Below are 27,305 nucleotides of genomic sequence, written 5' to 3'. Positions count from 1 at the left end.
CCCTCTCTAACTCTGCACTGGCATGAATGGGGAGCTAATATGGACAAAGCGAACACACACAGTTCATCACATCAGTAAAATCACCACAATATAAAGTAATACATACAAATATGTAAAAGAATTTAACACATTGAATACAAGAACTATGTGTTGTACAAACTTCAGAAATTAAACAATAAAACTAAATAAATGGACTGACTTGATCACCCTCGGTTTGCAGCATGCTAAGATAAACTTCACAACTAACATTCATTGCAACTTCAAGCACAGCATTTTGTGAAAAATGTAATTATATATTTTTTTAAATCTTATAATATTTATCTTATATTAAACACATGAACATCTCCCTCTCTCACGGTCTCTTTCTTATTCATGTGCTCTCTCTTCTCTCTACATTTTTTCACTGCCTGAACTTCATTCCCTCCTCTCAGCCCCTTTCTCTCCTCCTATTACCACCTCTTTCTGTCATTAAGAAACAATGGCAGCACATTATATAAGAATGCTCCTTTCTGTGAGAAGAATTTCAAACAGTTCAATTCACAGTTCCAGTGCTCTTTCTCTCTCTTCTCGTTCAGGAAAGTGGAGTGCTGGGTCCACAACTCAGAGGTCTATGGATTGAAACCATCCTCTGCTATGTTGTGTGAAACATCCTCTCATTATCACAGATTGTATCCACCAATATATCCCTATAATGCCAACTATACACATCTGTGTATGAAAGTAGAACACTGTGTCCTGAACCTGTTCGACTGCTGTCTGGATGGAGGTTGTCAGTTTTTTGTCAGTGAAGTCAAACCAGGCGCACAGGTTGTCTTAGATTAAATATTTACCTCATTTGTGTCTGCTAACATTTTCCCTTCAATTTAACAAGCAATTACCAGAGAGGAAAGCAGCAGCAGTGAAGATGAACACTGACCTTTGGAGCTGCAGCCTGTTGGATATAAACCCACACTTTACCTACCTCCTGTTAAAGCAGTAGTCAAAACACCAATTTTTCTGATAATTTGGCTTTTCCCTTTCCCAACGCCACTGAGTCTGTGAAAAGTAAATAAATTACAGGTGAAGTAACATTAATATTGTATGGTCTTTGACCTCAAAATCATATCACAGAGGAGCTGTGAAATGATAAGAGCTTGGAAGAGAGGTGGAGAGCATTGTTGCACAGCTGGAACTTCCTCAGCATTACAATAATGTCTGTTGTTTCCTTCTTTCATGTATTGTCTCAAACAGGGTATGTCCAAGACTTTTATTTGCTTTTCTTATTTTACATTCTTTGTTACAGAGACACAGAGGGTCTGTTCTGCCTATACAAGCAATCAGAGTATGGATTGGTTGTATCAGAAAGGTTTCATGGAACAAAATTCATAAAACTGTATTTGACCAAATCATTTATTAGTCATCCACTTATGTTATATTTAACTGAGTATATTACAAAAGTCTTTAGCGCCCCCTGGAGTATTCCAATGTTCCTTACATTTATAAACTACTATGGCAAAGACAAAAGCCTACTGCTTATTACAGATACCCTCACACGTTTTAATTTGCATTGCCATTTAATTTGACCATCATTGTCACAGAATGACTTCTCAAGTATTCTGGATGTAATGGAGGATTATATGTAATTCCTCAATACTGACACAGTGGTAACCTCCTATTTCATGATCATTAAAAGAAGTTGGAATTGTAAATTGTAATTGCAGTTGTAAAATACATATAAGAAACTATGAAATTTGTGTTGTGGTGTGATTGCAGATTGATAGCCTATACATTCAGCTTCAACTGCCCCAATTTTAACAGAATTTGAGCTTCTAAAAGACTGACCACATCCACCACAGTTTCCTTCACTGTGTCTGTGACTGATATTGCTGATTGCAATATAGAACACACACAAAAGTACAACTAGATATCAGTGTTAGTGATATATTCCAGCAGAAAAAAGAAAATAAACAGAAATGGGTTAGAAAGAGAGATTTTGAACAAACCTTGCTGCAAAATTCAAATGTAATTTGATTTGATTAATAAGTATTACAAGTAATTAGGTTAAAACGTAATATATTATGAATATTAGCACAACAACAGGCAACGTGTTATACAAGAAAGGATTAAAAAAACAAACAACTAATACTCCCACAAAAACGGGAGAAAAATAACTTGACGCATCTACTAAACGTAACCACGCATTCGCACACGTCACCAACCAGGAAGTGAGCAGAGAGGAGGGAAGGCAGAATCACAACAGAAGCACTACAGCCTTTGACAGCTTTGGTTTGTGCCGCTCAAACACGCTGGTTGTCTGTCGTTAAAACAACGGACATGTCACGAAAACCCAAAGAGGAATATTACCGGTTCTTTACCGTTACTGAGCCTCGCACTCACGAGAAGGGACACACGGAGTACAAAGTGACAGCAAGGGTTGGTTTACTCATTATCTCTCGTCAGCTACAACGTCAACAATAGAAACATATTTTGTCATTATTATTATTCTCATCCTCCATGCTTGTTATTTCCCTTAAGTACATGATTTGTCTCGTATGTTGTACTACAGTCTCTGGTCAGTTACATCAATCAACTTAATGACTTTGTACTGTTATTGGTTTATAACACAATGAAGTCACATCAGTCCCTGTCAGAAACAACACAAAGGCTCTGCAGCTAGCTCAGACAGATGGATAAATACACAATGGGCCTTTTATTTGAGGCACAGTGAGCACTCAAGTGAAACAGAGAACTTGTGATTCTGTTCGTGAGCTCCAGCTCCCCCATGACCACACTAATGTCCCGTGGTCTAGACAGGCATGCATACAAAATCAAAGGTTATCATATCTTTGTAAACTAAGTTCAATATATTGTCACTCTCCCTTATATCTACAGATAAACATACACATGACAACTTGAATTGACTTGAGTTTAAGTACTTTTACTTTGAGCTGCCTTTCTTCCCTCTCTGTCCTGTTCATCCATTTCAAAATACCCATTATTTCAACAGATTGTCCCTTGCTATGTATCAGTGTGACAAAAAGCTGGTCTGAGGCTTAATGTTAAACATGGAGCTACTGAAATAATCTCTCCTCTCTCCGTTTGTAGTTTGTCTCCAAGCGTCGTCCAGAAGATGTGAAAGAGGTGGTTGTGTGGAGGAGGTTCTCAGAGCTGAAGAAGCTCCACGGGGAGTTGGCCTACACACACAGGAACCTGTTCAGGAGACAGGAGGAGTTTCCACCTTTTCCCCGTGCACAAGTTTTTGGTAAAATGTTGCAAAGATTGTGATAAACTGTGGATACATCCAATTCCAGCATAGTCGCATATTGCTGAGTTGTTTGGTGTGCTACAGGGGCTAGATTCATAACAGAAATCAATCACAATGAACTATGGAAGTTTTTACGGTGTCAGAGATGTTAATTCAGCTCAGTTATCATTTTGATGCTGTTGTTTGTAGCTATTTTTTATGCAGTTATCTTGTTGAGTGTCTTTCAGTCATTTCTGGTGAGGATATACTTGCTCAGCTTGCCTGGTTTTAGCATTTTGTAAGATTCTTGTGACATTTCCCCTGGGCTTATGACATACATTTTCAGTGGTTACAGATGTACAAGTGCAAATGCAGCAACATAGTTGAGCCATACTATTTGACAGTCACTGTTTCCAGTGAGTTTTTAAGGCAATATATACAGTAGTTGCTGTCTTGATGGATATGTTGAATGCACAAAGGTAAACTACAGCCTTAAAAAATGACCAATAATTTGAACAAACACACCTGAAAATCTCCACAAACAACACACACTGTCAGTTCTACCAGTCTGGCTTCCATTTCTACTGTTTATTTCCTTTATTTTTTCATCTAACTTTCTAGAATCATCATCTGAATCGTCATTATATTGCATATTATATAGTATATTTCTGTTGTAGGAAGGTTTGATGAGGCTGTGATAGAGGAGAGGAGGAAGGCAGCAGAAGCTATGCTTTTGTTTGCTACCAGCATACCTGCACTCTACAATAGCCCACAGCTCAAGGACTTCTTCAGAGTAAGACTCACACACACACATACAGGAAGTGAAACAGAGATGTAGTGGCCATGGATATCTGCACACAAAAAACATGCAAGTTCAAAAGTTGTAATGCTATTGGACTCTTTGCTTCCTCCTTCTTTTCACATATCCCCTCTGTTTTCCTCTCTCTCTCCCTTCTCTCAGGGCGGCGAGGTCACAAGACCTCTAGATCCAACCCCTCTGTCCACAGCTGGGCCTCTGCCTCCTCCTCTCATCCCCCTCCCAAAGCGGAGGGCCTCAGACTGTGAGCCAGCAGAAGAGGAGGAGGGGAGGGAGGCTCCAACTTTACCCCAGGACCTAGGCACCAACCTGGGCTTAGAAGTAGGAGAACCTGAGGTGGCGGCTGAAGCGTACAGCGAGATGGGAGGCTCTCCGAAAGAAGAAGAAAGAGAGGAGCTTAGTGATACAGATCTGGATGACAGAGGTACACAGTGGATAAAAAAAATCTTTTATTTCTATTTTTAAACCAAGTCTGTACTTTCCTCTCCACTTTTGCTTTGTTTCATTCTTATCCTTGCTCTTACCTTTTGGTTTGTGTTTCCATCTCCAGTCCCGTCTCCTGATCCATCTGCATCCAGAAACCACCAATCGCAAGAGTCCCAGGAAGAGTTTGATTCACTGTTTTACTCTGTGGCTGAAGAGCAAGTCCCATCCCCAAAGGAAGAAGGTCCACCTCCACTGTCTGATAATGACTTGGCTGTCTTTGATCCCTGCTATAAACAAGGTGAAAATAAATATGGATGAATCATATAAAACAATACCACTGCTTTCAGCCCTCTCAAATCTTTTTCCTAATCTAATTACAGACTTTTTTTCAGTCTTTGGTGATTTTGTCTTAAAGTATATCTCTTATGCAGATTTTGTTATTTTTACTTGTTTTTTTTTTTTTTAAATACTAAGTAATATTTCACTTGTTGACGATTTGTTTACAGACTACCTGCTAAAGTTCTTTGATGAGTCCAAATGTGATATGCAAGTGTCAGATGAATAATATTGATGCTTCCTGATTGGACTATAGCAGTAACATACTGTGTAATTTGTTCTAAATGAATTACTTTTCCTATAGTGCTTTCACACATGCACTACAACCCTGAACTTATCTTGACGTTACCTGGAGGAGCTGCATGTGAGAACGCAAATGTCCGAATCACTTTAATGGGACAGTAAACAGACTTTATCAAGCCAGCTCGGACCTACAAAGTTGTCCACAGAATTCACAGCAAGCGAGTGGGCATGTTGATGAGGTTTCTGTCTGTCACGCTCTATCCAGGCGCCACCCCTCACCTAAACCACCTTCCATAGTGTAGTTCCAGTAGGTGAGAACGCATCTCACATTAACAGTCTCCTGTTGAGTGCTGCATGTGTAACAATGTCCAGAGAATCACATCCAGACATTCATATGAAATAAGTGCTCTAGACCTTAACAATTGAGTTATGTGGTAAATAACAAGCCTTTAAAATGGTTAGAATTTTTTTATTATTATTAATTTTTTATTTTTTCTTCAACTGTTCAAACAAGAGAACTTGCAGTCTGGACCAAATGAAATGTTGGGAAGTTGATCACTGAAACTTCTGCCATATTAAACAACACTGTTGTCTCTACACGGTCATTAAAATGTGAAGTTAAAGAGTGGTTAGACTAGCAGGGGTGCCTGACTTGGTGCGCTCTTTGTGTTTGTTTGTTTTTTTTCAAACCAGATCCAGAAATAGTCATGGCAAAGTAAACTGACCCATCCTAAGTAAAGTGGTGTCTGGCGGTACAGCTATGTTGGGTAGTGTGGCTGAGCGGTTTAAGCTGCTGGTTTAAGGCTCCAGTCTATCTGGGGGTGTGAGTTCAAATCCCACTTCTCCTAAGGGCCTCTTCAAGCTCATATGTCATGCAATTTGAGATGATATACAATAGGGGTGAAACAATTATGAAATGCAAGCATCTACAATCTTGTGCCGCAATACCAGAAAATCCAACATAATAATGATAGTTCTCTCTTTTCTATTTCAGATAGATCCAGTTCCTCCAGTGACCACTCAGAATTGTTCTCACTGCCGCCAACCAGTCTAGAAGGAGGGGACGTGGCTTATCTGAACCAAGCGGCCACTGAGCTAACAGCTGCCATGGAGAGGGAGAAGGAGGGAGAATTTAGTTCTGCCATTCGTGCATACAGGACGGCAGTGGATATATTGATCACTGGAGTACAGGGTGAGAAACATGGTTTGTTGTAAAAGGGGAAAGAAAGAAGGAAAGAGGGAGGGACATGGTAAAGTATTCAGGTCAGCAATAATACAGTAATGTGTGTTTCCAAAATACTGATCAAAGAAACACATACTAACAAAAAAGAAAAAGCTAAATTGAGTGATAAATAAAAAGTGTACCGTTTTGCACACTACAAAATTGAGTTGAAACAACACTGCAGCACTTTCTGTGTTGTCTCTTTTCTTTCTGGTTATTAACAATCTCACATTTGAGTCCAGCTCACCCAGTCCATTTGATATAGCATTTTACCTGAATGCATTTCTGCTTGAATTATGTTCACAAATTATATTGTGCATTTAAGTTGAAAGGTGTAATACCCTACTGACCATATTCCCTCTGTGCTGCATATTCTGATGTGTTATGCATTGTACACAGCTGATACACAAATAAAGGCAAATGGGCAGAGCAAAGACACCAGGCACCAAAGCAATTGTGGCATGTCAGCATGTGACCTCATAGTAAAATCAACATTGCTGTTTTGTTCAAGTATTTACCGTCCTGCTTTAGCGAGGGTAAACTGCGTGTTGCTCTGCAGTAAATATGTTGTGTCACTAATGGATGAGTTATTAGGTTAGCGTGCTCTCATGTCTCGTTATAGATAGTAAGGCCGAGCGGTCTGAGGCGCTGGGTTCTTTCTTTATATTCTCTTCCAAAATGCTTCATCCTGAACTGAACTGAACAGCCACCATGCAAGGGAAATCAGTATGAAAGTATGAAAGAACGAATTCTTGAGAAAACAATCTAAATCATGAGGTAGCGTGGCCAAGCGGTCTAAGGCGCTGTATTAAGGCTCCAGTCTCTTCGGGGGCGTGGGTTCAAATCCCACCGCTGCCAGATCTTTCTTAATGGTGTTTTAACGATTGCACTTAGGTTTTGATAAATGATTATCTCTGATCAGAAAATTATGAAGATAAATAAACACATGGAAATATAAGTACTTAGTCTGCCTCTTAACTCTGCGCCTTATTTCAAAATTACAGTCTGTTTGGAGTGGCCCTCCAAAATCAAAGCTTCAGGTAGTGAGAAAACATTTCACCTATGAAATGGGATGCTGCTTGTGACTTTTACACATTGCCACAAGCTGACAGCAGAATGGAAACCACATATGAAACTGACAATGAGGCTTTTATGGTATACTATTGATCTACCCTTCCCCAGCTGTTAGGCTGATCAGATTTCTTATCAAAGGGGTCAAAGTTGACTCACCCTCCACCCCAAGTTTGCTGAGGTTGATATCATCTACTCATGTGGTAGTGTGGCTGAGCGGTCTAAGGCGCTCGATTAAGGCTCCAGTCTCTTCGGGGGCGTGGGTTCGAATCCCACCGCTGCCAGTAAAACTTTTCAGTTTACATTTGCTTTCTGAAAAATTCAAATTGAAAATTAATTGATAGTAAAAGGAGCTCAGTGTAGTCTGAAAGGTGTGCTGCTTGCTAACATGCTTACTACCACTATCACCTAATCCTTAAAATTACAAATCTAAAATCTAAAATCTTAAATTTCGAATTAAAAAAAAAACTGTAAGTCTTTTAGCATTAGGTTTAGGAAAGCTTTTGACATGATCTTTGCTTTTTTCTTCTTTTCCACCCTACCTTTACCTCTCTACACCAGTGCTGTTACTGGACAATAATAATGGAAATAATAATCTTTGTCCTTCTTTCTGTGTGTCTGTCTGTCCAGGAGACCCAGATCCAGTACGCAAAGAGTCAGTGATGAGAAGGACCGCCCAGTATCTGAAACACGCTGAGATGTTGGTGGACAGGCACTCCTCACCCACACACAGTCACACATCTACAAACACACATGCACAGGACCCATAGATGCACACAGATGTATTTGTATACACTGTTCCTACAAATGAAGACAGATCAAAGACTAAGCTCAGGGTTGTGACATACATATGCAAACATACATGTCACACACATGCAGCCACACACATACTCCTTCTGTCTTGAGGGAGATTCTCATAGACATACATGAGAAGTGAGAAGTGATGGTCATTTAGACCAAAACATTCACAAATATCACATCTATCAGGTGCAAAAGCACAGAACACACTCACACGCACATACGTGAACACACACTCCTGAGGTACACACTACAGTGCAGACTGTTTCTTTAGCTGCCTTTGTTTAGTAAAAAATCTGTGATTTACAGAAGCTAAGTATCTGGAAAGTGAAAGTAACTGTAAATTTAACTGGATTAATGGATAAACAATCCTTCATCTCTTTCTTTCTCTTTCTCTTGTTTAATTATTACCTTCCTTTTACAATCTTCTCTCGTTGAATACAGTAATGTGTCTGTATATTACGTAATTTGCATTTTGCACAAGAAATGTTTTGTTAATAAATATGATTTTAATTTAAGTCAATAACACATCTGTTTTCTTGGGTAAAGTTAGAAAGAGCAGTCAGTTCAACAGTTCTTGGTAAAACTATTACATGCCTTAATCAGATGGTCAAAATAACTGTCAACAGGCCAGGATATTTTAGGATGTCTAACCCAGTCAGTTGTCAGCCTATAGTCTGAATCACTCACCATCTACAATGCACATAATTTGTTTTGCTGTGGAATTATAATATTGTACCAACCCAGAATTGCTGGTATATTTCTGTTTTCTATTTCTGTTGGCAAGAAACTACCAATGTGAGGTGTTTTGCAGTGCTTCTCAGCCGTAACAACAATTGATTTTAAACTATTCAGCATAACAATTTATTGTTTGTTTTGTAGTCAGCGGTATTTTCAATTATTTGTATATCATTTCAGAGTTTTTTCCCACCATGCTGTGTTACTGTCCTTAAATATACAATGGCTGCTCAACTGAATCCAGTGGTTGTTGAAGGTTTTGTAGGTTTGCATGTTTGCAGTAGCACATCATTACCTCTGAGGGGCACTGTTGGCTATTAGATCATGACAATTACACCTCTAGTGCAGAAACTCCTAATCCTCAATTTGAACACTTACAAATCTGCAAAATCTCATATTAGTTTTCCTCAGCTGAGCAATTTCGTTTATAAAGCTGCAGTTTAGTTCAGTAGTTACTAAAATAACCTTTTGGACTATTGAGGAAACTAGAACCTACACTGCACAGGATGAACTCTTCTAATTCTGCTTTTTCTTGTGTTAAATATACTGAATGTACAAAAAAATCCCCAGGGAAGGTATATATACGTATTACTCATAACTCATAACTCATTTTGTTAGAGCAAAATAGCATCAAACATCACTATCAGGCCGCTGCTAACTTGTCATACTGATGGTAGTTGTAGGTGTATATTATTTATGTCCATCATCCATTTGTATGTATGGCAGTATATGCTTGTGCTGCTTTACTTCCCCCAATTCCCTGCTGCAAACTATGTTTCCTGTGTCCATCTTTTGACATTGTACCTGGTTAAAGAACAGTTATAAGATGCATTAGAGCACTAATAGACTGATAACGTATGTGAGTACAGTATTTTTCCCAGTGATAGGCCATATTGTGCTAATAAACACATATTTCATCTTATTAACTATTCACCCCAGTAGAGAGAAGAGAATTCATTCTTTTGCAGGAGCTTCAACGCACTGGTTTTGGATAACCTCATTTTTTAAGGTTAAAGTTTTGGTATTTTCGACGACACAAAAAAGGAGAAGGGTTGGGCGAGTGGGATGCAAAAGAGAGGGAAAAGAGGAAAGAGATCAGTACCATACAGCAGAATCCCTTCTCTAGAGAGGAGAGAGGGATGGAGGCAGGACTGGAAGGACAAACAGATGGAGAGGCGACAAAAAAGAGAGGCCGGTGAGAGGAAAAGGCTACCCTTTCTCTCACCAGATGAGAACAAGAGGGGTTGCGGGGAATGAGAGATAACAGAGGGGATGGAGGAGAGGAAAAAAGGAGGGATGTGATTAGAGGATAAGCAGAGATCATCCCTCCATTGTTAAAGGGATGGAAAATACTGACCCTCCCTCTTCCTCTATTTTCATCCCCTCGTACCTCTTTTTTTTTACATGCTTTGTTTTGAGCATTGTGGGGAGCTTGAAGAGGATGGAGGGATGGCAGAGAAAGCGAGAGATAACATTGCTCCATCCTGTTATATATCCCTCTTTTCCTCTCATCTTTCCACCTCTCTCTCCTTTCTATCCATCTCTCTTTCTAGTGCTGCACCTGTGAAATGCAGAGGATGTGAGATAGAGAAGAAGATGGAGAGACAAAGAGATGAAGGGAGGGAGGGAGAGAGGGATGAAACCAGAGGGGGGGGTAGAGCCTCACAACATTAGCATGCTGAGAGTGTCAGCACTCTCCTCTTTTTCTCTCCCTCCATCCCCATCCCTCTTTCCATCCCTCCCTCTGTCTCTTTCTCCTCACTGGTCACTGCAATTATACCATCAAAACACTCCAGCCTGAGAGCATAATAGCTTCCCCCTGTGTGTGTGTGTGTGTGTGTGTGTGTGTGTGTGTGTGTGTGTGTGTGGTGTGTGTGTGTGTGTGTGTGTGTGTGTGTGTGTGTGTGTATATGAGAGAGCAAACGTGTGTGTGTGTGTGTGTTATCATGAGAGATCAAAAGAAAGAGATGTGTGTGTATATTTGTGCATAATTTAGTGCCATACATGGTGCATTACGTGTGTATGTATGACATGAAGGGCAGCTGTTGGTGTGAGCGTCGACGCCAAAGCTGGATTCACCGCATGTGTGGGTGCACATGAGAGTGTGTGTGTGTGTGTGTGTGTGTGTGTGTGTGTGTGTGTGTGTGTGTGTGTGTGTGTGTGTGTGTGTTTGTGTGTGTTTGTGTGTGTTTGTGTGTGTGTGTGTGTGTGTGTGTGTGTGTGTGTGTGTGTAAGTAAGTATCTTTTGAGTCCTACCAGCTAGAAAAACTGCTTCTCCAACCTCTGACCAAACACACTCTTAAACGCATGCTAAGAGACCCACTTTACACGTGTGTGTGTGTAGCGAGTTTCTATTTACACACACATACGCTCACACACACTAATGGATGCATGCAGGCATACAGTCATGGCTTTGAGACACAAACCGTTATGACCTACATGCCCAGTGGGTCATCATTAAGCCAAATAGCACACTCTGACACCTTTGGCTGTCCACACACACACACACACACACACACACACACACACACACACACACACACACACACTGTTTTTGTTTTTGTTCGCTCAACTTCCTTTATCCCTCTCCCCTTCCGCCCTATGTCTCTTTCTTTTTTCCTCTCATTCTATAACACACACACACACACACACACACACACACACACACAATCCCCCCTCTATGAGCTTGTTATCCCTCTCTGTCCGTTTGTTTCTCTCTGTCACCTTGCCCTCAGCTATTTGAGTATACTTCTGTCGCTCTCTCGCACTCCCATCTCTCTCTCTCACACACAAACACACTCATTCTCTTTCTATCTGTCTCACTCCCGTGCTCTGCTCCAACCTGCTTCTCTCTCTGTTTCTGCCTGCCTTGACATATGTTATCTGCCTCTCAGTGTCTGTTTCACTTCAGCTCAGGTCCTGATTGTTATGTGAGAAGTATTGTCAGTGGCATTTTTAATACAACTGAATACAAATAATGAAATCCACACTTAGCATAGTGTGAAAATCATTTAGTGTGAGTCAGTGCAAAAGACTCAAATGAAGAAAACCTAAAGGACAACTCAGCCATTTTTATACATAAAGTTCAGTTTATGACTGACAGGAAGAGGTCTAATACATAGCCTGTGAAAACAGATGTGGACTTTTCTTTCATGACTCTTTAGAAGGTATGGAAAAATAACCCTGCTGATGTCAGAGCTTAACCCATACAAGGGACCTAAAATAAGAATATCTAGAATATATAATTTTTTCTGTCTCTTATGAGTTCCCAAGTTTATGGAGGTGCAGTACGGAACTATACTAAACTAACTTCTTGGTATTTTGCTCCACATTGTTTGCAAGAGGAAGACAGAACAATGCATTTTATGTATAGTTCATCAGGCCTTGCTGTCAGTTAGGAGAACAAATGAAAACAGTTGTGATACAGGGAAGGTGATCTGAAGCTCCACAAATATTATTGTGTAATGAAACATTTTTTGTACATTTTGTACATTATACACATAATTGGGTTCTTTAAAACTATACACAGAAACCTAATATAGGGACTTAATAATGCAATTCAGGATGAATCTAAATGAAGGGAAAACCAAAACAATGAGCTAAAAGAGGATAAAATGTTCTATAGAGCTTAGGGAAACCTAATTCTCTGTAGGTCCATCACTATGAGCAACCCCTGTCACATTATGCATAGTCATCTGAGCCATAGTTAATATAAAAATATTGATTAATGCAGGTTTATCTAGGTCTTTATGCCACACATACACCCTCACTTCACATTGTTGTGTTGTTTCCTCTTTATTATTGCTGTCTGTGGATATGTCAGGATTGCCTTCTCTTTACTCAACTCTTCCTATCTGCATTGCCCTCCCTCTTTCTGCTCCTTTGTATATTCCCTGCTTTTTCTATCCTCCCTTTCCCCCCTCTCACTCTGTCGATCTTTCTCCCCTCTCACTCTCTGCATGTAAGTAAATCAATGAACATACACTTTATGCCATTTATTGATCCTTTCATATCTATCTGTCCTCAACCCCCCTGTTCTTGCCCTCTCTATTTCTCGCTGTTTTTCACTCCACTCTTTCCCCCCATCCTTTTTCTCACCCCTTTGTGTCTCCCCTTTGAATTTATAATCTCTTTTCCCTCTTTTTCTTTCTGTCACTCCCTTTCTTTTTCTATCTCTCGCTCTGGGATGTCCTATTTATATGGTTGGCACCTTCATGCTTCTACTGAAGTGTGCCTATGTGCGTGTATGAGAGAGAGAGGGAGAGAGAGAGAGAGTGTGTTTGATGTTGGTCTAAGTGGTTAACATAATATGAGCCCTTGGAGAGATGACGTTCCCGCACTCACTCACACACACAGACACACACACTTGCACACAATTTCAGGCTTTTTGGTAGGCTTTTCTGTGAACAATTTGTGCTTTTTAGTATTCTCCAGCTTGTGCTGCAGATCCATGTATTATCTATCAATTGCATTCTCCCACTCTGCCAGTCTGTCCAAATACACACTCTCTCACACACACACACCTTTGTGGCTCGACTGTCTTCCTAGAATGACAAAAACCTGGTATTATCTTTTGTTATTTATTATTGCAGATGGAGCCATCATTTCATGACCTTGCCTTCTCTTGCCCTCCTCCCGCTGCATGTTTTTATTTATTCAGACCTCACTCACTTTCTCTTTCCTGCCCTCTCCTCCTCTCTGCATGTTTATGTTTATTCAGACACATCTCCCTCTTTTTCTCTCCCCCCTTTCTCTCCCTCTGTACCCGTGTGTCCAGCTTTTGTTACCAGCCTCGTTTCCATAACAACTGCGACCTTTCAGTCAGTGCCTAACCGTTTTTAATCAGGAGTAGAGAAAGACTGAGATGTGATGAGACAGACAGAGAGAGGGAGTAAAATTGGAGGTTACTCAGGTGATGCGTCGGATTGGTGAAAAAAAACAAATGATCCTCAAAAAGAGATAAGAAGAGAGAGAGCAACAGAACAAACTGAGGAATGAAAACTGGCCCTGCTCTTATCGTAAAACCTTGTTAACAGTTTCCAAGCAGGTTCACATGGGCAACATTCCCAGCAACAGGTAACAAAGGGCTGCTCAAGGTCAAGCGTCTTCTCAAATGTTTTCCTGGAAACAGGATGTTTCTGTTTAATCATGGGTTTTAATGAGACTTCACTAAAAACAGTATGATGCAGCTGAAAGGCCACAACAAACAGGGTAGTTTCCCTGCGTTTATTCAAAATATCGTCCATTTCCTCTCAAATTGTACTCTGCCGTAGATTGCTGTTTACCTTCATACTGTAATCATCAAGAGGGTTACTCCACCACCCTGGTTATATTTCAATGCTATAGAATCCCTAAATATCCCTAAATACTACAGACATTTTCAGGACTGTGTGTTAAAGTCATTAAAAGCTATGATTAAATTTGATGGCAGACCATTTAAACATCTTATAACAAAATATTTGATTTAAATGTGATGTGTTACCTTAATATCAATATCATTATATTATGTTAAAAAATGCATTTTCTTTTGCAGAAAATGTTAACAAACTGTACCAAACTGTAATTATCTCTTTCCATGCTCAGTTTCTGTGCTGTATCTCAAAGGAAATGCCTTTGGTAAGATAAAACTGTTAATGAATGACCACCTGACTTTCAATGGTTAATATGGGTTTTACAGGATCTGAGAATATGCTGCTAAAACTCTGCGACTGCACTATTGTAATGTAGTTTCATCAGTTTAGAGTCTGCTTGGCCTTGAGAAATGCCCCTATAAGTCTTGGTCAGGGTAGACTGTCCACATATCATGTCTGTCTATATACCTGTGGGTGTGTCTGTGGCGAACAAGTAGCCTAGCAATCTGCAACAAACTGTTGCTATCCTGAATTATCAAAAGAGGTAATTGCTTTAATTTGAAATCAGTTAGCATTACTTCACACTGTTTAAACCAGCATCTTGTGTGTGTGTGTGTGTGTGTGTGTGTGTGTGTGTGTGTGTGTGTGTGTGTGTGTGTGTGTGTGCGCGCGCGCACATACTTTGGGTCATGCCAACATGGGAGGGACCGGACCGTCAAGTGGACAGCTCTCGAGTCCGCCCGCCCGCCCACCGCGCGCCACTCTACACCGGGAGCAGCGCGTGAGGATGATGCCAACCAAAGATAGACGGATTGGCGAGGGAGTCAAAAAACCTGCACAGTGACACAACTAGAGAAAAGAGGAGGCAGTTGAAGGTGAGAGTGAAACTGAGAGAGTTACGGAACAAAGAACAAATAAAAAGGGAGAGGGGAAAGGGAAATAGCCGGAAACCCGCTGCTGGCTGGTTCCTCTGTGCCAGCTGAAGACAGTCGACCGAGGCTGAGCGCACAGGAGCGGCCACTGGAGTGGGAGGCTTCGGGGAGCGGACACCGCTGGAGCTCTTGCCTGTGACTGAGTGAGTTCATTTTTATAAAACTTCAAACACAACGTAATTTAATATTAATATGACACGTTTGATAAACCGTGAGGGTCCGTGTCTGCTATCTCTCCGTGTGTTTATTTTTTCTTTCATACTGCGACATTAGTCCACCGCTGCCAATTAGTCACAGGACGCAACACGGGCGCGCGCGCACACACAAACTGACAGCTCGTGCGTGAGAATGGTCAAAGCGGATTCCTCTCGCGTGGCAGAACCGGCAGATGCTGCCACGCGGAGGCTTCAAACATATATATTATTCAAAGTAACATTATTTACTTCAGCATGGATGGATTGAAGGATAGATAGATAGAAAGATAGATAGATAGATGAACAATAGCCTATAATCAAAATCATTTAAAACAAAGTTATAAAAATGCCCTGTAGATATTATACACCCAGACAAACAAATGTAACAGATCAAACTGTTGACTCTATTAAATTTATTTGCAATATTGTATATTTTAGGAACACATACACACACACACACACACACACACACACACACACACACACACACAGAGTCTACTTCCATTACTGACAGGTTGATTTTTATTTATTTATGTGGTACAGTTTTGCCACAAAAATACATATTTTGAATAAATGCATGCAAATAGACCTGCAAGCCCAATATGATTTTTTTCCTTTTGCCTATGTTGCTTGCATGTGCTAACAACACAAAAACCCCAGATTAATATTTACAAATATAATTTACTGACATACATTATTTGATACCAGTAAATTGTGTGTGTTTAATTCAGTGTGCGTTCCCTTTCCCGTCAGTCTTCCCAGTGACAGCCTCATCTGTCCAACAGCAGCATTCTTAAGTCTAATCTAGTGGTTAATAGCTTTCATTTTCATTGCTCAGTGTTTGTATTTTGTGCAGCTTTCCACTGGCTTTGAAAAGCTAATCTGTCCCTGATATAAGCGCATTGGCTGGCTTGCCATCTGGGTTGTATTATAGTAGAGAGGAGAGGGCATTTGAATAATTGATATTTAGCTATTTATAGGAGGATTATTCTCTTCATGTTGCACCATGGGACCTATGCACTGGTCTATCTATCTATCTATCTATCTATCTATCTATCTATCTATCTATCTATCTATCTATCTATCTATCTATCTATTCATCTTATACATTTTAATGGCCACCAGTGATAATCATGTCTCAATTGGCCTGACATTTTAAATAGTTTTTGTGTTTGTGTGTGTTCACATTTTCTGTATTTTTGTCTACCTACTGTACCTCTCTCAGTCTGTCCTTACATCTGTCCATTTATCATCCGTTCCATCTTTCTGGTGGGTGAGTGGTAGTGTATCCATCTGAAGTGGATTAGGGGTGTTATCAAAGCTAAGTAGGACTACTGTTAACACACACACTCTCGTATATGCACAAACACACAGACAGATACATACATGCTGCTCTCACTCTATTTCCCTCCCCAAGGACCATTGACCATTGTTAGCCCACTCTCAAGCCTCTTTTGCTTTTGTGTGAATGTGTATGTGTGGTGTGCGGGAGTGTGTGTTTGATGGTAAACACTCTGATCAAACAGTGCTTAACAAGCTGCCTGAACTGATAACAGAGAGAGGAGAGGAAAGAGAGGATGAGAGAGGGATAGAGAGGAAGGAAAAGGGGAAAGGGGTGTCCAGAGGGAAAGGAGGTTACATACTGACAAAAAGGGAATGGGGATGTCTGTTTTTGATCTTGATTAAATAGTGAGATGTACTGTTATTCATAAGCTTAGTGTTCACTCTTCTCCATTTTACAAGCTTTTCCAGGTATTGTAGGGAAGCCATGCAGAATTATATACCGTCAGTGTTTTAAGGACCCGAATATTCCAGTAAAACCTAAAGAAAACAATGTTGTAGCAAAACTGTTCTGTGATTTTTACCTCTCTTTTCTGCTAGGTGCCAAGATCCACATTACCTCCCTTAGTTACCTCCCTCCATTTTGTTACATGTATTTTCATGACGATGGTGCTTTCTTAGACGGTCACACTGTTGAGAGAAACAGGAAAGCTAGCGTAAAGAGAGGAGGTTGATATGTGACAAAGATCATGAGCCAGATGTTAACCTACTGCACCACCACCACATAGCCTGTTCCCCAGTCTGTTGACCTGCATTGACACGTTCTTTGTTGAGTTGCAGCACGCTGTTTCTTCCTATTACACGTTTGAAGGCCATGGAGGAGAATATCAACCCTCTGAACAAATGTTAGGACCACAGAGGAATTCATGTTTCTTGGCTTAACTTACACTCTCACAATATATGCTTATATTTTTCAGCTCTATGCCAGGACATTTCAGCTCATTCTAATTACTATTAAAGTGAAAGTGGCTGCGACCTTTGACAGAACAGTGACCTGTTTTGCTGTCCAGGTAAGTTGAAGTCATGTGCCTGTTATATTAATACAGAATCATTATATGGCATCATTTATATTTCACAGCACCAAAAATGACATTGAAAAAAATCAAAAGCAGCATCTCTCAGATTCCTGTTTTCCTAGATAATCCACAGAACACACTATCAACTGTTTTAATAAGAACTAATTCTTTTGTGTGGAGTGATTCTGTTGAAAACTGTTCACAGCAAGATCTCTGGGTTATCCAGAGTAACAGGAGCAATGTTTTGTTGCTATTGCTAATGCCAATGTTGCCATTGCTTTTTTAAAATAATAATAATGGGCTACAAATTACCACAAAATAAATTCCATTCATCTCATAGACATGTGTGTCTAAATAAGTAAGATCTCCAAGTAAAACCAAACTATCTGCACGGCTAGAATGACCTAGAAATATAAATTAGAAAATATACTTATTATTTTTAATTTGGGTGAACTTACCCTTGAAGTGTCCTTGTGTCTCTCCCCTCAGTGATGGATTCACCCACAGATCTTTTCAGCGACTCTTCACCCCAGATACATACATTTGCACCCACTCTCAGCTCAACAGATCTCCCTGGAGTTCATCCCCAGCCCAGTGCAGGTCGCCCTCCTCCTGCCTTTAGGCCTCCTGGCTTTCCCCTCATTCATCACCTCCTCCAGCCAGGCGGAGCATCCAGGAGGATTGGAGGGCAACTCAACTCCAACATGAGCACACACAGGCATCTGGAAGATAGAAATTTGGAGGAAGATGGAGGAGAAAGGGATGAACAGGTGGAGCAAGGGATGGAAAGAGGAGAAGACGGAGTCCTGGAGGGAGAGGACAGCTTGTTGGAGGTTAAGAAGAGGCACAGTGATGCCGCTCTCGCAGCAGAGTGGAGTCAAGATGTCTTAAAAGTTAAGAGGATGAAGCTGGAGAGCCGACAGAGGGATGTAGAGGCTGATGGAGAAGCCGACGAGGGAGGTAGGAGGCGCGGGGGTGGGAGAGAAGGAAAGAGACGAGAGAGGGAAGAGCTGAAAGAGCAGCTGGAGGAGGCAAGAGAGAGATTGCAGGCCCTGCAGGAGAAAGTATGGAGGGCTTTTGGGGAAAAGCACATGGCAGAGGAGGAGAAGAAAAGGAGACGCAGAAATGGAAACAGAGGAGCAACAGATGGGAGAGACGGAGATGTAGGGATGATGGAGGAGGAGGACATTACAGAAGGGATGTATGATGAAGAAGATATTGATGGTGGCGAGATGGAGAAAGAATCTTTTTCCCTTCTTTCTGCTTCCCCTTTTGACAACTTCCACACCCACAAGCGGAGAGAAGAGAGGCAAAAAGAGAGAGAAGGGAGGATGGAGAGAGGAAGAGGCGGAGGATTGCACTTGGAGGGCATGATGGAGGGAGCGGGGTTGTGGTTGGATTGTGGAGGACTGGTAAGAGGAGACTGGGATGGAGGGATAGAAGATGAGGGTGAGGAAGGAGGGCAGAAGTTTGCTCAGGCACTGAAGCTGGAGCTGGGCAGCGCTGTGGCCCGGGTCATCGACCGAGTTCTTCGCCTCTACACCGAAACAACAGATTTCACTCCTTCCTCTCCTCCTGCCGCCATTTCCTTTCTCCCATCTGATGTAGGAAATGATGGAGGGAGGGACAGGGGAGTGTGGATGGGACTATTAACAAGAGGAAGAGGGGAGGAAAAGGCAAGGGGTAAGGAGGAAAAGATGGGGGGGCAGGACGGAGAAAGAGAGAAGCAGCTCCAGAAGATGAGCAATGGGAGCATCGGGCCTCCAGGACAGTCACATCGCACCGAGCCATCAGATCTCACGATGCCTTTGGCTGTTCAAAGGTCACCTGACATTAGAAAGGCCCACCCACTCCTTGGCCCACCTCTCTCTACCCACCTAAATTCCTCTCATCCAAACCTCTCCTTGCATCACCCCTCTCTACCTCGCCCTCCTCCTCTTTCTCACCCTCCCCTCTTACCCCCAGCCTCACAACCCAAAGACCCCTCCTCCTCCTCCTTCCATCCATCTTCATCCTCCTCTTCTTCTTCCTCTTCTTCCTTCCCTGCGCCTCCCCCTCCTCCTCCTCCTCCCCCACTACCACTCCCGCTGCTGCACTACTCCATGCAGCAGCTCTTCTCTCGCTCTCTTCACCACCCCCAGCTGCCCCACCTGCCCCCGTCCCGCAAAGACTATTTGAACTCCGATCCTTTCTTGGAGTTCTCGTCTCACCCGTCCTTCCCCCCGATCCCTTTGCTCGGGCACCTGGACCCCTCCCTTGCTCGTCATACTCACGGAGGCAGAGAGAGGGAGAGAGGGATGAGAGGAGATGGGGGAATGAGAGGAGGAGGAGGAATGGATGGAGGAGAGCTCTACCTGACAGCTGGAGGAATATCCTTTTGTCTTTAAGGTGGGAGGAATGAGGGGGAGAGGTGTGTGTGTTTGTGTGTGTTTAAAGAAACGTGTATCTCCTTGACTGGCCTCATGTATACACCCAGGAGGGCTTGTCTCCCTGTCATCTGAAGAAAGCCAAACTAATGTTCTTCTACACACGCTATCCCAGCTCCAACACACTCAAGACGTACTTCCCTGATGTCAAGGTGTGTGTAGCCTGTCGCCATCATGGATCAATATTCAAACATTTCATACAAAGCCATATTTTACCTTTTACTATTACAAAAGGCTATTCATGCATATAACACATTTTGTAAATCAACTAAAAAACTTGGTTTAAAAAAAGAAAAACATATGTATTTAGTGTCCATAACCAAAGCATAAAAGTACATTTTGCTAATACATCACATTAACATGGCTAACCAGCCATTTAGTCTGTTATAATACACTTTGATATTATATTTTCTTAAATGGACAATCCCTCCATAACCATTACTCTCAATAAGCAATAGACTGGAAGTGGATACAGTATTCCAGTCACTGATTGAATAGAAAATATACTGAAGGAGGATATTTTACAATTGAACAGTAAACTCTTGTGTCTGTAAATATGATAATTCAGTAAACCTTACTGGTAATTATCATAAATAATAGCAATCGGTGAAATTCTAGCAACAAAATAGACCAATCACAAGCCAAAGTGGCATTCTCATCAACAGAAAACAACTGCTGCTATATTATTGTGAAGGTTTTTTTAAAAAGCAAAACTTTCCTTTATGAAATGTTTCTCTCACTAGCAAAAATTATATTTGAATTTAAATCAGTATGTTATTGTAAATGCTAAATTCATTTGTCTAACACGCACCACCCCTCTCATGCAGTCCTTATCTGCTCACTTCTTCTCCTGCTGTTTTCCTATTCTCTGTCTAGTTTAACCGCTGTGTGACCTCCCAGATGATTAAATGGTTCAGTAACTTCAGAGAGTTCTTCTACATCCAGATGGAGCGCTTTGCACGACAGGCTGTCCGCGAGGCTCTCACTCGGTCTGTTTGGGTTGGCACTGGTTTTTGTTAAACTCATTTGCTGCAAAATTTCCATTGTTTGACTGGGTTTTGTTATAGCTAACATGTTGGTACCAAGTTTTTACATTGACAATCTTCAGTCTGATTTATGCATCAGATAATGTGCATATGTTGCGCTGCATCTTTGGTCATGAAAGAAAGAATTACAAATTGCAGAATAATTACAAAATTTTGAAGTTTCAAAGTTCTCTTGTTTTATGCAACAGTGTGTGAAGCATCATCATGGTTTACTCCCTGACAGTCATGTAGATCTGCTATAATCAAACAAGCAACTTCCAACTGGAAACAGTTCATGTTCTCCATTTTCCTCTGATGTAGTTTTCATATTCCCTTTATTTTTGAATAGTAGAGGTAGTGATAGTTGTGATTAATTAAATTATCAATCAATCAATCATTTCTGATTTAAGTTAATATGTACATTTACAGAAACTATATATCTCTTCATAGTTATTTGACCTATTTAACACTAGTACTAGTGCTTCTTCTACTATTAAAGACTTACGTACTGTATTAGATTTAAAACATAAATGTGTATGTATGTCTTATTATTTCAACCCATGGGGCCGAAAACTGTCACAGTAGAAGCATTGTCCATTAGTATTGATTATAATTTATACAAATAAATGCTATTAACAACATGTATTTTGTAACATCATAATTGAAATTAGTGGGTTTGTCTAACTTTGTGTCCCAGGGATGGTGCACCTCGTCTGGGTAGAGAGAGTCAGCTGCGAGTGGGCCGTGATACAGAACTGTATCGTATACTGAACATGCACTACAATAAAAGTAACGTCTACCAGGTAAGTGAGTGTGTGTCAATAGGCAGGGTGTATATTTTCCACAGCAGTCATAGCTTTCAGCTTGCTAATTGTATGAGTGTATATAGTCCTTGAATGGGTGCTATAATACCTTATAGCACTGTCACTGCAGTGAATGCATGTTTTAATTTTTTTATGGACTGAGGACCTTGAGTCTAATTAGCTCCAAGATTTCTTTATTGGTGCAATGTCTGATCAGTTTTTGTTTTGTCAAAACAGGAGCACCGCAAGGTTATGTCATCAATTTTGTATAATGTATAAAATAATATGCAAATAGAATGTACATCTCAAACTCTTAACTGCTGTTTATAATGGCATTATCCAGTGCAGGGTTAGCTTGATGTACTTGAATTTCCATGTGTGAAAAGAAAGTTGTTGTTGCATGCACTTATTAATGTTAGGATGTACACTATGTTCACATAGAGGGGCTGGGATGGCAATGAATGTAGAGAGCAGTCCTTTCACATAGTTTGTATACATACATTTTCAAGGACATTGTTTCCCTCAGCGAGTGCAGTACATTTGAACACTGCTTGCTACAAGGTTAAGAGGTGATTGCGGATGAATTAAGTTGTGTTTCTTTCAAAAGCGGCTTGGCCCGTACGGGGATCGAACCCGCGACCTTGGCGTTATTAGCACCACGCTCTAACCAACTGAGCTAACCGGCCATATGCAATACGGGAAAGTCAGTAGAATTCGTTACAGTGAAAGTGGTGTTGCCGTGAATATGTGTGTGTATCGTCTGTGACTGCAATCATGGCAGACGTGTGGTTTGGGGAAACGGGGCGGAGGCCCTTGTCTGTGGACATTTTGTGTGGTCCGACCCGCGAGTAGTGAGTATAAAAAGTATAGTAAGTAATGAACACAACAGGTTGACAGACTGGCGTGATCCCATCCAAAGAAAGTCTCTAGTTTGGGAGATAGTGCTGTTCCAGGTAACTTGTCTTAGGTGGATAACCCCTCTATAGCCAGTATCAACACTCTCAATAAGCCAGAAACTGGAGGTGGAGGAAATAGAAAATTAAGTGATTTACTGTTCCATTAACGACTATTTCTAAAAGGGTTAAATTGTTATTCTTTTCTATAAATCTCCATTTATTTCAAACACAGGCAGGAGAATAATTGAGAGATTTGTCAACGGATGGGTTGACCATAGACAGGCCTATTCATGTCAGAGGTCAGCATATACGTGTGGCATTGTCTCTAGTAAACAACACATATGTGGTAAATTGTTTTCTTTCTGTGATGAATGTGTCAGTAGTTTAATGAGCCGTGATACGTCAAAATTCCGTGGCCCGTACGGGGATCGAACCCGCGACCTTGGCGTTATTAGCACCACGCTCTAACCAACTGAGCTAACCGGCCCTGTTCCATCCCAAGCCTTTACTGAACACAAATTCCCGTTTGTGATAGAAACGACATCGTTTCATTTAAGTAAAATCGGATACATTCATACATTATTTTCAACAGTAAATGATTTATTAATTTTCACATGTAATTTACACACATTAGGGTATTCTTCTTCTTATTCCTTCTGCTCAATTTTCTCTTGGTAAGGTCTTATTTATATTAGCAAGATGGTTTCATGTTAATAACTCACATGAAACATAATTTATTTTAACATATAAGCAAGTATGAATAAACTTGTATAGTATCTCATTGACCAGCCAGAGGGGACACAAAAGGCTGGATGGAAACAAGTCCTGGCCCAAGTCCAATAGTTGAACATAAGTTTGTACATTCTGTACTTTAGTGTATTTTATATTTCTCTATATGCACTTTGTTTTGTGTGCATTTAATTGTACTGGTATGTGCAACCCAATCTTATGCACTCACTTTTTTTTCTATCATAGACTACAATGTTGAGGTGTTTACTTTGCTTGTAGGTATAGTTGGTCCAGATTATATTAGATCTGACAGGAAACACAATTACCAAAATGTAACTCTTAGATTTTTTGCTTTTCTGTGAAGTGTACTTGTGAAGCCCATTTCAAACTTAATTCTGTAGACCTATTCTGTAAGAATATTTTATCCTTTGACACTCAGATTTCTCTCTGCAGGTCCCAGAGAGGTTTATTGAAGTGTCAGAGGTGGCTCTGAGGGAGTTTTACTCAGCCATTTGGACTGGGAGAGACAGCGACCCCTGCTGGAAGAAGGGGATTTATAAAATTATCTGTAAGCTTGATAGTCCTGTACCGGATGCCTTCAGACTGCCCGGTTGTCCTGTCGGCTGATGAGGGAACTGCTATGATCTGGTACACGTATACAAATGCACAAAAGCATGCACAAAAACAAACTTACTGAAAGAAGGGAATAACATAGAAGCATCTTCGAACTGTACCATTTCAGAGTTGTCAGCTTCACTCAGCTTGACACCTAGTATGAGGAAATGCATTTGGTTTCACAGTTTGATTATTCATAATTCCTTAATTTTGGGAAAAAAAAAAAAAAGATCATGTTTTTGCTTGACATAGTGTACAAGGACAGACACATACATGCACAAATGGACTGACACACAGGGTCAATAGTAGGCTGACACACTCAGTGCGGTGATAAGAGTCTTGTGACTGCACTTATCAAAGAACGTGACCATACCATTGAATTAAAATGAACAGAACAGGAATTCCCTTTCCAAACATTCTTCACAATGCTGCGACACGGGTTTGATAAAACTGTAGCCACAGAGCTGGAATGGACAGACAGGTTTTCACAATCATGTCATAGAAATATGTATAGTCACTGGTGTGTGGTGTGTCATCATGACATGGCTCCTGTTTTTAGATGTGTTGTCCTAATTTCTGAGCTGTGCACCGCCCTCACATCATTGATTCACATGAAAACATGATATGCATTCTCTGACAGTCTCTTGTAAATTACTATGATTCGTGCAAAATAAAATTTTATGCATCCATTCAGTAATGAAACAGACTGCTGACAGCTGTTACCAAACGGGTGTGCTACACAGATGCATGTTTCAAGTACCTGAGTACATAACAAGCTTCTCAGATTGGTCCCATTTCCCTCCTCGTCACTTTCACTATTTTTTTAAGAAAATGCAGTAATGTTTGGTGCATAATCATTGATAATCTTCACCTAAAATTTAAGTGCTCTACTGTCCCTCAGGAGTGTTGATAGTTGTACATTACAGACTGGCCAGAACATCACATATGATTGCTGTTTGCTAGAAATGAACTCCTGTTGTTGCCTTGAGTCTGGGCTTCCCTGGAGTGTCTGAACTACCCCTTTCATCTGGTGTGCCCCACAGCTTTTACATTTTAGATGCACTTATTTTTCCATGGCTGTGAGGGCGCTTCCTTTGGTTTTTTTCTCCAACAACCTGAGGCTTTTAGGTTTGCATTCATGTGAAGTTTGTTTTTGTATCCATTTGACAAACCGGGTTTGAAAATCTTTAAAGAATTAATGTTTCATAACGTACTGGTTAATTTGGATAATTGTAAGATTATAAAAAAATGAAGTGACCCTTGTTTAATAGGACTATCAGGTCAGTGGTTTCAGCCAGTGGATTTCTTTTGCTTGTGGATCCATCTCTCTGTTTAATATGACATTATTATAAAGCTTTTGTACATGATGGCACAATGTAATCAAATTGTAATTAAAATTCTCTCAAATGGGACAATATATTGAATTTAAAATAGTTAAATTAATGTTTTGTTGTTTCCTTGATGTACTCTTATTGTTGGAATAATTACTTATGATTTTGTATTCCTTTAATGTGATGCTTACACTAAATAGACCGGTTGCACAATTAACATATATCGACATTTGTTTCCAAAAAGGTATTGCGAAGACTTTGACTCTATCTACTGTATATCATGACTCTTTTATCTAGAAGACACATGAATTTCTGTTCATGAAAATGTTGGTTGACTGACCCAGATAAAGGCCTCCTCTGGCTTCATCACAGCTCTGTGAAAACAAGCCCATATGTAAACTATCTGTGACGTGTTTTCAAGTGCATGTTTCCTATATTTGAATTTTGTATTGTAATCTTGTATGTTTTCTCTCATTGCTTTTATCGGCCTCTCTTTTATACTGTACATACTCTATTCTTTAATGTATATCTGTGCCTCATTCAAACTTTGGTGAATTTTGACGTTTAAACTTATCAGTGAATTAAAGTGATGCCAGGCTTGTGCTTTGTGATGTCTGGATTCACACCACATACACACACACACACACACACACACACACACATAAAACACACACCATGTCTGGCGTTCAGCTCCTGGTAGCCAGCACTAATGCCATCATATGTTAAGCCTTTAATCTAACAACACTACTGCAGCAACACACACACACACATACACACATTCACACTGATACTAATACTTGGATGATGGCTTTGTAAGAGGCTCAGCCCGGGACAAAGTCTAACCACCTGAGACAGCACAAACAAACACACACACACACACACACAGTTTCTCTGGTATTGTAGCAATGTATCCAAACAACAGGAGTCTTGCAGAAAAACTTCTAACTAACTAACAAGGTAGAGAATGACTGTTCTCACTCTGGACCTGGTTAAACCTAGATGTTTGCTTTATAGTCTTAGCTTGGTATTTTTGTATTTAGCTTAGAATTAAACAGACACATAACACACACATATTAATGCAAATGTCCCTAGTTACTACTTTCCTTTTGGGATGTCAGGTCAGATTTCAGCCATTCAATATCAAATTTCATTGCTTTTTCTATTTATAAACTATGTCGAGATCTGTAAAGGCTCTGTGACACAAATTAAATTCTACAACACAAGACATATAAAGGTATCAGTAAAGTATTTAAATTAAAGCCTAACTATAGCCTGTATACAGCCTATGTAACAAATTCTCACTGGGTTTGGTATTTGGTAGCCTACATGGAACATATATCAAAATGGCATGGTCTTATGACATAAGTCACAAGGTTTGATTAAGCACTCTGGGAATGGACTACCACTTTCATCAAACACACATACACACTCACACAGTGGCCGCCCCTAATTCCAGGATGACATGCCTCTAAATCCTCAAGTAGCTCAACCTTTGACTAAGTCTGGCCACCTGATTGTCTACTGCATATTATAACTGCATTGTCTACTTTTAATACTGTTATATCAATAGTTGGTACCATATGATTATCAGAAATGTGTGTAGATAAAGCCCAAGGCTTTCAGTTTGCAGATGTGCTAAGGCCTTAGTTTAAAGATGATTGATCATCCCTTGTATCCATTCATCTTCCCTTCTTGCTGCTTCCCACAGCTTTCAGTTTATCTTTCTAGGTTATCCGATGAAACCAACTCCTGACCCGAGGAAAATGGACCTG

The 27,305-nt window shown here is 40.5% G+C and overlaps 2 protein-coding genes and 4 non-coding genes across 7 annotated transcripts; 4 read left to right on the top strand and 2 right to left on the bottom strand.

The window, feature by feature from the left end:
• Nucleotides 1–2,199: 2,199 nt before the first annotated feature.
• On the top strand, nucleotides 2,200–8,654 carry snx15 (sorting nexin 15). Its single transcript, XM_056368428.1, has 7 exons — nucleotides 2,200–2,412; nucleotides 3,085–3,241; nucleotides 3,901–4,016; nucleotides 4,185–4,464; nucleotides 4,591–4,764; nucleotides 6,040–6,237; nucleotides 7,969–8,654. The coding sequence occupies exons 1-7, from the start codon at nucleotides 2,314–2,316 to the stop codon at nucleotides 8,106–8,108; spliced, it is 1,164 nt and encodes a 387-aa protein (XP_056224403.1). The 5' UTR covers nucleotides 2,200–2,313; the 3' UTR covers nucleotides 8,109–8,654.
• trnal-aag (transfer RNA leucine (anticodon AAG)) lies at nucleotides 7,044–7,125 on the top strand. Its single transcript has one exon. It is a non-coding gene; the product is annotated as a tRNA-Leu (tRNA).
• On the top strand, nucleotides 7,541–7,622 carry trnal-aag (transfer RNA leucine (anticodon AAG)). Its single transcript has one exon. It is a non-coding gene; the product is annotated as a tRNA-Leu (tRNA).
• A 6,310-nt stretch (nucleotides 8,655–14,964) lies between the features above and the next one.
• Nucleotides 14,965–26,132, top strand: prox3 (prospero homeobox 3). 2 transcript variants are annotated; one of them, XM_056369646.1, is made up of 7 exons: nucleotides 14,965–15,300; nucleotides 17,610–17,702; nucleotides 18,198–20,077; nucleotides 20,173–20,286; nucleotides 21,011–21,123; nucleotides 21,857–21,962; nucleotides 24,041–26,132. In XM_056369646.1, the coding sequence occupies exons 3-7, from the start codon at nucleotides 18,200–18,202 to the stop codon at nucleotides 24,212–24,214; spliced, it is 2,385 nt and encodes a 794-aa protein (XP_056225621.1). In that variant the 5' UTR covers nucleotides 14,965–15,300; nucleotides 17,610–17,702; nucleotides 18,198–18,199; the 3' UTR covers nucleotides 24,215–26,132. The 2 variants fall into 2 exon arrangements, with proteins under 2 accessions (XP_056225621.1, XP_056225622.1); XM_056369647.1 differs by having other exon boundaries at nucleotides 14,966–15,300; nucleotides 18,198–20,078; nucleotides 20,180–20,286.
• Nucleotides 22,575–22,648, bottom strand: trnai-aau (transfer RNA isoleucine (anticodon AAU)). Its single transcript has one exon. It is a non-coding gene; the product is annotated as a tRNA-Ile (tRNA).
• trnai-aau (transfer RNA isoleucine (anticodon AAU)) lies at nucleotides 23,272–23,345 on the bottom strand. Its single transcript has one exon. It is a non-coding gene; the product is annotated as a tRNA-Ile (tRNA).
• Nucleotides 26,133–27,305: the final 1,173 nt, after the last annotated feature.

Source organism: Seriola aureovittata, chromosome 23 (assembly GCF_021018895.1).
Source record: "Seriola aureovittata isolate HTS-2021-v1 ecotype China chromosome 23, ASM2101889v1, whole genome shotgun sequence".
NCBI lineage: Eukaryota > Metazoa > Chordata > Actinopteri > Carangiformes > Carangidae > Seriola > Seriola aureovittata.
This window is presented reverse-complemented; position numbering and strand designations above follow the sequence as displayed.